General features: G+C 33.6%; 1 protein-coding gene across 1 annotated transcript; it reads right to left on the reverse strand.

Annotated features, from left to right (window-relative positions):
- Positions 1-9,250: 9,250 nt before the first annotated feature.
- On the reverse strand, positions 9,251-10,084 carry LOC126891290 (E3 SUMO-protein ligase ZBED1-like). Its single transcript, XM_050660468.1, has one exon. It carries the CDS (start codon positions 10,082-10,084, stop codon positions 9,251-9,253), a length of 834 nt encoding a protein of 277 aa, XP_050516425.1.
- Between the last annotated feature and the right edge of the window lie 1,208 nt (positions 10,085-11,292).

An 11,292-nucleotide genomic window follows, 5' to 3' on the forward strand; every position in this document is an offset into this window, starting at 1 on the left:
CAATCCAACCACTGCAGTATATTTTCTCCGTCCACTTCCTCTCCTCCGGGCACATCTTTTATAGCTTCAGTGATATTTTTAACAACAAAATCAGTCTCATCAAATCCTAGAAAGTCATCGTCTTCACAAATGTCGGGCATGATTTTTTTCCAAGATCGTACGATAGTAAGCGGTTTGGTTTTTTCCCAAACAGATCGTACTTCGTAGATGGCATCTAAGATTGTGAAGTCCTTCCAAAAGTTCTTGAGGTCGTTCCCTTCTTCTATTCTTTTTTGAAGGATAGCTGAGCGATAGTTACGTTTCAGAGAAGAAATAATGCCTTGGTCCATTGGTTGTATCATTGCCGTAACATTGGGAGGCATATATTTCACGAAGATTTTTCCATCAGGTGATCTTAAAGTTGTTGCACTAGGATGGGAAGGTGCGTTGTCCAAGAGAAGTACAGCTTTCTGAGGAATACCATTAGCTTTTAAGTGTTTTTTTAACTCCGGTACAAATTTGGAGTCAAACCAAGATTTAAATATTTCGCAATTCATCCAAGCAGCCTTTTGATGAAAATAGTCTACCGGTAAATTTTTGGCCTCAGTGCCCTTAAAAGATCTAGGTTTCTTTGCTTTTCCGATCACAAGTAAGGGCAATTTATGTTTCCCAGTTGCGTTAGCGCAGGTCATAATTGTTATGCGCTCTTTCGAAGCTTTGTATCCCGGTGTATTACGCTCCTTTTTAAATGCTAGAGTCCGGGTGGGTAGACATTTCCAGTACAACCCCGATTCATCTGCGTTGTAAATTTGTTCATGCAATAGTCCCTCGTCCTCCACAAATTTTTGAAATTCCGCTTTAAACTGATTAGCAGCGTCAATGTCACCACTTTTGTAAATTTCTACTTTTGTAGAAACATCCCGGATTCCGTGTCTCTGTTTGAATCGCGTGAACCAACCAGATGATGCGTCGAAGTCCCCTTCCATGCCAAGAGCTTCAAAAAAAAAACTGCTTTCGTCATGCAAATCGGTCCTGACACCGGAGTTCCCTGTGCGCGTTGCTGCGAAAACCACTCCAACATGCACTGATCAAGTTCGTCAAACTTTGATTTTTTCATGGTTTTCCGATTGGCCATTCCAAAATTCGTGTCTGAGGAACATGCAAAAGTTATGAGTTTACCTTTATTTTGTAAAATATCACGCACTGTGCTATCGCCAACATTGTACTGGTTACACATCTGCTTAACCGTGGATCCACGTTCAATATTTTGAACAATGTCCAACTTTTGTTGGATCGTCAAAACAACACGTTTACGCTTAGTAGCGGCAGCCATCGTACGCACACTCTGTGTCACACTCCACTGCTGTACTGTTTGTGGGGTGGGCGGGGCGCGCGGGTGAGAGTGTGTCGACGTATTGGGAGGAATATGAGGGGAGGGGTCTATGACCTTGAGAGGGCCCGGCTGGAGATGAGTGACTCGCCTACTGAGCTTCACAGGACCGTCTCCAACTGCATTTAATTTTACGTATTTTTTCTGAAACGCGTCCCGGTTAAGCTGCATCACGGTTATTCCGATTGCGGTTAATCGGGAGTTGAGTGTATTTCGTTGTGGCATTTATGTAATTTACTATTCTAATTGGTAAATAAGCCACAATTTAAATTGAAAAATGATTTTATTGACTATTTACCTTGCATGTTGAATGTCGTTATCGACCTATTACATTGCAAAATATAAAAAATGTGTATTATAACACAAAATATAAATACTTAAACAAAATTTGTTTACTTATATTTTGTATTTCAATAACAACTTCCGAAGTGGAAATCAAAACGTCAATAATATCATAATTCAAATTAAATTGTGGCTTATTTCCCAATTAGAATTAGTGCGGCCGATATGTGAAACAATTGCACATTTAATGATACAAGCATATAATTTGGACCACATATAAAGGACCATATAAAGGACCATTTGGACCATATAAAGGTTCAAATTAAGATATGAGGCCATCTCAGATTTTGCCTTTTACAAAAATGGCGGGCCCTATACATATGTGTTTAATAGTACCATAACTTTTGAACGAACAGTCCGATTTCAACCAAATTTGGTATATAGGTTCTCTTTTTGATTTACAAGCTGTATATGGTGAACCAGAAGAATCGGTTTACCAGAAGTTGTGTTTTTACTGGTTGTTTAGGTAAAAATATGTTTTTTTTTTCAATTTTTTCCTTGTGTATATATTAATTTTTCAAAATGGTAATACCGCAATTGAAAAGAGCGTAAAAATATTTTGTACTTTTTAGTTATGTTAATTACCATTTAATAAATGCATAACGTATCTTCACATGTACCTAAGTGTGGCAGATTCGTGCAAATATTATAAGAATTATTGTGCATTTAATGGTAGAAGCACATAATTTGGACCACGTATAGTACACTCATCAAGGTTCAAATTTAGATATAACTCCATCTCAGATTTTACCTTTTACAAAAATGGCGGGCATTCAAAATGGCGACTGTACATATGTGACTAATAGCAAGATAACTTTTGAACGAAAAGTCCGACGTCAACCAAATTTGGTATATAGGTTCTTTTTTTATGTGTAAGACCAAGGTCTTGAACCAGAAGAATCGATTTACAAGAAGTTGTGTTTTTCCTGATTTTTATGTAAAAACATGTTGTTTTTTTACTAATTCTTTCACCCTGTTTTTCACCAATTTTTCAAAAAGTTAATATCGGCGTTGAAAAGAGTGTAAAAGTATTTTTTAGGAAATATTTTGAATTCTTCAGTTATGTTAATTACCAATTAATAAATGCATAACGTATCTTCATATGTACCTATGAACCTATGTGCGGCAGATTCGTGCAAATAATATAAGAATTATTGTGCATTTAATGGTAAAAGCATATAATATGGACCACACACACTACACATACAAAGATTCAAATTTAGATATGAGGCCATCTCAGATTTTGTCTTTTACAAAAATGGCGGGCATTCAAAATGAATTTGCCGCACATAGGTACATCTGAAGATACAATATGCATTTATTGAATGGTAACTAACATAACTAAAAAATTCAAAATCTTTCCTAAAAAATATTTTTACACTCTCTTCAATGGCAGTATTACCTTTTTGAAAACTTAATATATACAGGGTGAAAGAATTGAAAAAAAATACAACATATTTTTACATAAAAAACAGTAAAAACACAGCTTTTGGTAAACCGATTCGTCCGGTTCAAGACCTCGATCTTATTCATGAAAAAAAAAACCTTGATTTCATGAAAAACACAAATTTGGCTTAAATCGGACTTTTCGTTCAAAAGTTATCGTGCTATTATTCACATATGTGTAGCCGCCATTTTGAATGCTCGCCATTTTTGTAAAAGGCAAAATCTGAGATGGCCTCATGTCTAAATTTGAACCTTTATATGTGCAGTATATGTGGACCAAATTATATGCTTGTATCAATAAATGTGCAATTCTTATAATATTTGCACGAATCTGCCGCACTAAATAGTAAATTAGGTAACTGAATATTTGAAACATATATTTTATAAATATCCGTATTATTCACACTATTCAGTTTATTGATATAATTACATAGTTTAATAGTCGAGGCATTGAAGCACAAAAAAAGGGTTTACTGTCGATTTTTGGCGCAGTAAGACGGATTTTAATGCAGTTTGGTTCGTTGGATTCGTGAGAATGTCAGGAAATTTTGTGAACTAATGTAATGAATAAAAAATCTCAAATTGCATTTGTGCATAAGAAAAATGCATTTCAAAAATGCATTTCGCTAAATAGTGGGAAAAATTGATTCAATTTTCTTACTCGGGGTTTTTGGGGTCGCTGAAAACGAATATGAGGTCGGCGAGAGTGTGCAAACTACCTGGTGCCTGCAGCGGGTGTAATAAACGTCTTCCTCTGGAATATTACGGTAATTCGTTAAATAATTGGCCCAAACTTGTAACTCGGGTGTTTTTGGGGTCGCTGAAAATGAATATGAGGTCGGCGAGAGTGTGCAAACTACCTGGTGCCTGCAGCAGGTGTAATAAACGTCTTCCTCTGGACTATTATGGTAATTTGTTAAATAATTGGCCCAAACTTGTTACTCGGAGGTCTTTGGGGTCACTGAAAATAAATATCGCAACGACTAAATTCTAATTTTATATCATTTAAAGCAGTTTGAATTAAGGCGCAAGTGGATGATGTGGTCTTGCCTTGAGATAAAATTACTAGATACGGAATGTACTTAATGGCTATTGCCAAAAATAAAAAGATTGTCATTGGAAAAATTCTTTCGTCTGTTGATGCATTTACCCAGCATTTAAAAAGGGTATATTTACAAACACAAATTTGGCTGCATGGAGAGGACAGTAACATGAACCCAACCGATTGGGGATGGGAATTACAAAATAATGTATTAATTTCAGTTAGAATGACTCAGCCACCTGGTCCTCCAAACATTTTAAATTTAATATTCTGTAGTTGTAAATCAGACTGCGGCAACTCATGCCGGTGCAGGAAGCATGGGTTAGTTTGTAATTTAGCCTTCAAAAGTTGTGCAGGTTTTGATTGCACAAATATTGCATTGGACTCGAGAGAGGAAGGCAATAATGAAGAAGAAGATGATAATGATGAAGAAATCGAATTTTAAAGATAAATTACGATAAATTTTGTATAATGAACTTTTTTAACCATAAATATATTATAATAATAAAAATTTATGTTTATTTATAATAAAAATACCACCCTTTTCGATCACTATAGTTACATCGAAGAAAATACATTATCCCAAAAACCTCCTAGTAACGAGTTTAAACTAATTATATGATAAATTACCATAATACTCCAGAGGAAGACGTTTATTACACCCGCTGCAGGCACCAGGTACTTTGCACACTCTAGCCGACCTCATATTCATTTTCAGCGACCCCAAAAACCCCCGAGCTACAAGTTTGAGCCAATTATTTAAAAAATTGCCATAATACTCCAGAGGAAGACGTTTATTACACCCGCTGCAGGCACCAGGTACTTTGCACACTCTCGCCGACCTCATATTCATTTTCAGCGACACCAAAAACCCCCCGAGTTACAAGCTTGGGCCAATTATTTAAAAAATTACAATAATACTCCAGAAGAAGACGTTTATTACACCAGCTGCAGGCACCAGGTAGATTGCACACTCTCGCCGACCTCATATTCGTTTTCAGCGACCCCAAAAACCCCGAGTAAAAAATTAAGTCAATTTTTCCCACTATTTAGCGGAATGCATTTTTGAAATGCATTTTTCTTATGCACAAATGCAATTTGAGATTTCTTATTCATTACATTAGTTCACAAAATTTCCTGACATTCTCACGAATCCAACGCACCAATCCGCATTAAAATCCGTCTTACTGCAAAAAAAAATCGACACTTCAATCCTTCAATGCCTCGACTATAAGCTAAGATTAAATGGTTAGTGTTGATAATTTTATTTTTATTGGACTCGTTTGTTAATAAATTTATAAATACAATCATTATATTGGTGTTTGATTTTTTTTAAGTAGGTATCGTTTAAAGTGTCTTACATCACATTCCATTTAAAAGAGTTCCACAGAGTTGCAAAACTGTGAACAAAGAATTATTGTTTTAACTGACAAAAATAATAATGCAATAATTATTTTTATAGTAGTTTTTTGACATTATGTTTACGTAAACAAATGCTAATGGCACGAAAATGAAACTGCAATACTTTTGATCAAAAACTTTTCATTTATAAATATTAATCCTTTGTTTTATTGTGTTAACCTATTTATGCTGTTAATACAATAATTTATGTTGGATTCTGTTGAATGGAATACTCTACTTTTGAATCAGGAAGTTTTTAGGAATCCTAAACTATTCCACAATGTCTGAAGCATGATATTTGTGCATACAAATTTATTGAAGTTACATCTTATATAATACTTATTATTCCAAAATCAATGGAAAAATTCCAATAGTTGGCTGTATACCATAGTTTAAAAACCTCATACAGAAGTAAATACTTCAAGTTGTATACTGGTATAAAATAGTTTATTAAAAAACTTCATAAAATGTCGTGCAAAACGTTTTCGTTTTAATTCAGAACATCTTCAGTGCCTAGAATGAAGTATTTCCACGTTAGATTAAGGCAAAAAGGTTAAAATTGTGACTGTTAATAAGAAATTAATGTGGAGAATACTTATATTCTGCTAAGTAGTTTTAACTATCACATTAATTAAAGTGGTAACTTCATAATATATGGCTTACATATTAAATTTTGTGAAAATATTGTGACTACCAGTCGATGTTAAAATATTAAATTAAGTACATGCTTAAAGGGCGACATGCTTCCCTGCTCGAAAAAACTAGGTACTTGCCAGTTCAATGGGCACAGACCAACTGATACTTAAAATAGGAAATGGAGTTTCAATATGACAAAGAGTGACATGACAAGACAAGATAAAGTCAATTTTTGGTTAAAAACTTCAAAAAGTGTAGTTTTAATTTTGGATTTTAATTAAAATGTAAAGGTTGTTAATAACTGTTTGAAAATGTAATTAAAATTGTTTAAAACATTTAGAATCTATTGTAAAGTCTAAATTAGCAACTCTCTATTCCAGAAAAAACTTTTGAATTGTTAAAAGTGTGACGTCATCGATTGTAAAATGATAAGGTGATAGTTTAATTTAGTATAATAAAATGAGATATATACTATATAGTAAACAATTAATGACCTGACGTGGAGGGATTGGAAGGTAAATAAAGCAAAAATTCTAATTCTAAATGTTTTAAAGATATGTACTTTGGTTGCCTAACATGATGGGAAATGTTTAGATTTAGCTGCATACTGTTGTAATGATTCTGTCTGTTGTAATAATTCTGTCTGTTAAAATTGGACAGGAATTGTGGAAAAGTTAAAGTAACTAAAAGAATACAGATCAATTCAATCATTCACTTCCTGATCTGTATTATTTTAGTTACTTTAACTTTTCCACAATTCCTCTCCAATTTTAACAGACAGAATTAATCATTACAACAGTATGCAGCTAAATCTAAACATTCCCCATCATGTTAGGCAACCAACAGTACATATCTTTAAAATATTTAAAATTGGAATTTTTGCTTTATCTACCTTCCAATCCCTCCACGTCAAGTCATTAATTGTTTACTATATAGTATATATCTAACGTGGAAATACTTCATTCTAGGCACTGAAGATGTTCTGAATTAGAACGAAAACGTTTTGCACGACATTTTATGAAGTTTTTAATAAACTATTTTATACCAGTATACAACTTGAAGTTTTTACTTCTGTATGAGTTATTTATTATTCCATGATACCAATGTCAAATATATTGAATTTCATAAATGAGTTTTAAAGATATTATATAATACAGTCGGAAAAATGAAAGAATAGGGCTTTTCATCGATTGTTATTTGTTTCTAGCTTCTGTCATATTTTGTATATAATATGTGTATAATATTAATATACACGGATTATACGACATATGACAGAAGCTCGAAACAAATAACTGTGAATGAAAGCCCTATACCCATGAACGATCACATCAATAACTTATTTTGTATTTGCTGTCTTTTTCTATAAATATCAAACGTTTGTTATAGAAAAAGACAGCAAATACAAAATAAGTGATTGATGTGATCGTTCATGGGTATCATTCACAGTCATTTGTTTCGAGCTTCTGTCATGTGTCACATAATATTAATATATCAACGTCATACGTTATTGGTATATACCATGATGCAAACCTAAGACGTATGTAGATATATTAATATTATTTGACACATGACAGAAGCTCGAAACAAATGACAATCGATGAAAAGCCCTATTCTTTAATTTTTCCGACTGTATGTATATATGATCCTTGTACCTAATTATTAAACACTAACTTTTTGTAATAACTCCAGCTTCAATAAATATTTTCTTTTTTAAATTCATTTGGGGGAAAACATTAATAATCTATAGGGTGGCCGAAAAGTCCCTTTACACGAAAAATAATAATGTTTCAACACCGCGCCAACATTTGTTGGTGTTCCTGCGCATGCGCATCATCAAGAGCACCTGTCTGGTCACGCATACAGATAACAATAGTTGCGATTGAAACGTAATGGCGGACACAAGTGAGTATAGAATTGAAGAGAGTTTGGTCGCTGCAGTGTGGATACACGAACGTCGTCATAACAATAAACATTGGACGATATTTTGGTTTTCAAAAACCATCATCATCCAGACCAACTTTGCTCTCGTTGGAGAAGAAGGCTTTTTCATCTGGAATCGTTCTCGACGAACTAAGAAGTAAAAGACCAAGCACTCGAAAACATGTAATAGCATTGAGGATTCCATTGAACGTTCATCAATAAAGTCGACGAGGAAACGTTCTGCAGAGTTTGGTATTGAACGCTCAACAGCGCAAGATAACATGCGAAAGGATTAACTAGTGAAGACTTTCTTTATTTTCACAAGATGGCGCCTCACCCCATTTTGTCAAAAAGTCCAGATTTGACAACGCCGAACAATGTACTGTGGAGTTTCATTAAAGAGGAGATTAGAAAGCGAAGATATGTTTCAAATGAGGACTTCCGAAACGGAGTTCGCCAAGATTTTACGTCAGTAACTGCGGACATGCTGGGACGGATGAGCATACGAACGTTGCGTCGTATCAAGTTGTATTGCGACAATGGAGGTATGCACACCGAGATTTAAGATAAATAAATAAGTAATAAATAACTTGCGTACAAAATTGTGATATTATTTTTTCCCTCTGTAGTACAACAGCAATTCATTAATGTAAAGGGACTTTCCGGCCACCCTATACATATATCTGAGAATAAACTGTTATTTATGAGTACTTTTTACTAAATAAAACAAAACGCACCAAAACTTGATCATATTAAAGATAGTTAATAGTGTCACAAGATGTGATAAATAAAAGTGAAGTTAATGTCTTTCTTTTTTATTTACATAACAAGTTATGTTGAAATAAGGGATCTGTTAATAAAAGATCTTTATCCTGTATTTTCCAATCACTTTCTATTTACAGTAAAAAAAAACTAAACATATTTGGATCATAAATGTGGTTTTAATCTACAAATCGGTATACAAAAAAACATATAAGTTAAAAAACACAATTTTAGCGTGAAGTTGGTGGAATAAAAACAAAAAAATCTTTGAGTGAAATGGGTTAATTTATTAAGATAATTACCTGATTTTTCTTAGTTGCTTCTTTAAAGCATTACAAAACTTTTTGGACATCTGTCAAAAAAATGATGTCATCAACAGAGAGAGGCTGAGGAAGTTTGCGTAATTTTAAAATGGTCCTACCTATAGCATCGTTTGTGATCAGAATTCTTTGAACCATATAATAGGTACTATTCCAACGAGTTGAAACTTCCTGCAGTAATTGATATGGCTCAGCTCGATCCTGTTCCTGTTCGTTTTTGAACAATTTTGTAGCAATATTACTGCTCTTAAAAAATGTTACAATGTCTTTGCACTTTGTTATAAAATCTTGTACATACTTCAGATTATCTTGAACGACCAAATTCAATGTATGTGCGTAACATGGAATATGGCGTTCTTTTAACATTTTACATGCCTTTATATAGTTTGGAGCATTGTATGTTACTATACAGCTCACTTTTTGTTCCATATTCCACTCATTAAAAATTTCTAACAATGTTTCGGCAATATTTTCTGCCGTGTGGTGAATGCCATTAGTTAGGGCTTTTGTAGAAAGCACAACAACATTTAGTTTAAAATGTTCATCAACATAGTGACATGTAACCGTTACATATGATTCCATAGCTCTTGATGTCCACCCATCACAGGTTATGGCAACAAAATCGATATTTCTTAAAATATCTTGCAGTTTGTTAGATATATCTGTATAAAATTCACTTAATAATTTTCCACCTACAGTAAAAGCACTAGGCAATACATAGCGTGGATCTAATTTATATACTAGCTTCCTGAACCCAACATCGTCCACAATTGTAAATGGCTGATAATCCAAACACACCATTTCTACTGCAGCTCTATACAATAGTTTTTTTCGATTGACTGTCATAATGAGTCTCTCTTTTAAAAAATGAACTGACTCATACTACATTTGGTTTAGCTGTGGTTGTAGTATAATTAGTGTTATCACTAGATGTAGATACCTCTTGTACACCATTGTAACTTCTAATTGGGTTGAACCTTGCCAAATGATCCGATAGGTTACTGGTATTGCCACTGGTTTTGTACTCTTTCCCACAAGTAGTGCATTTAGGTAATTTTCCATAAGACGACCGTTTAAAATAAACTTACGTGCATAGAAATCGGCCCACTTAAAAATTTGGTCATTTTTGATGTCTCATATTTCCTAAACCTGTTGGGCGATTTAAGTGATTTTTTGAACATGTTATCGCCTGATTTTTTAACAATACCACTGTAATAAAATTATTGCTAAACAGGTAAATTTTCATTGTATACCGGGTGTACCAATCAAACTGTGTTTTTTTTCTCAAAGTTCGCATCACCCTGTGGAATATTCTAGCATTTATAAAATACTGAAATTAAAACCCAACTCTAGCCTCAGGTTTTCTTAACATTCTGTTTATTCATTCATTCATTTATGTTGGATAATAAAAAAATTATGTACTTTAACAACTAGACATGTTCTTCATCAATATACGGTGTTTGTAAATAAGTGCGACAAACTTTAAGGGGTAATTCTGCATAAAAAAATAATGACAGGTGGCTTTATAAACGTATGTCCGCAAATGTTTCGTTTCCGAGATACGGGATGTTGAATTTTTTCTTACAAACTAAAACCGGTTTTTTCTCTAAAACCGGTTGAGATATGCAAATAAATTTTGGTAGGTGTTAAGAGGTAGTTATTGTGCATTTTTTGGCATAGAACTAAGAATTCTATATTCACTATTAGCGTGCATACGGGTAATATGATCGGTCATATGACACGTATGCGCGCTAATGGTGAATATTAAATTCTTCATTGTATGTCAAAAAATGTGCAATAACTACGTCTTCAAACCCACCAAATTTCATTGACATATCTCAACCGGTTTTAAAGCAATAAAATAAATCGTCAGTTTGTAAGAAAAAATTCAACATCCCGTATCTCGGAAACGAAACATTTGCGTACATACGTTTATCAAGCCAACTGTCATTATTTTTTCATGCAGAATTATCCTTTAAAGTTTGTCGCACTTATTTAAAAACACTGTGTATTGATGAAGAACATGTCTAGTTGTATTTTGTACCTAATTTTTT

This window comes from Diabrotica virgifera, chromosome 9 (genome assembly GCF_917563875.1).
Source record: "Diabrotica virgifera virgifera chromosome 9, PGI_DIABVI_V3a".
Classification (NCBI taxonomy): domain Eukaryota; kingdom Metazoa; phylum Arthropoda; class Insecta; order Coleoptera; family Chrysomelidae; genus Diabrotica; species Diabrotica virgifera.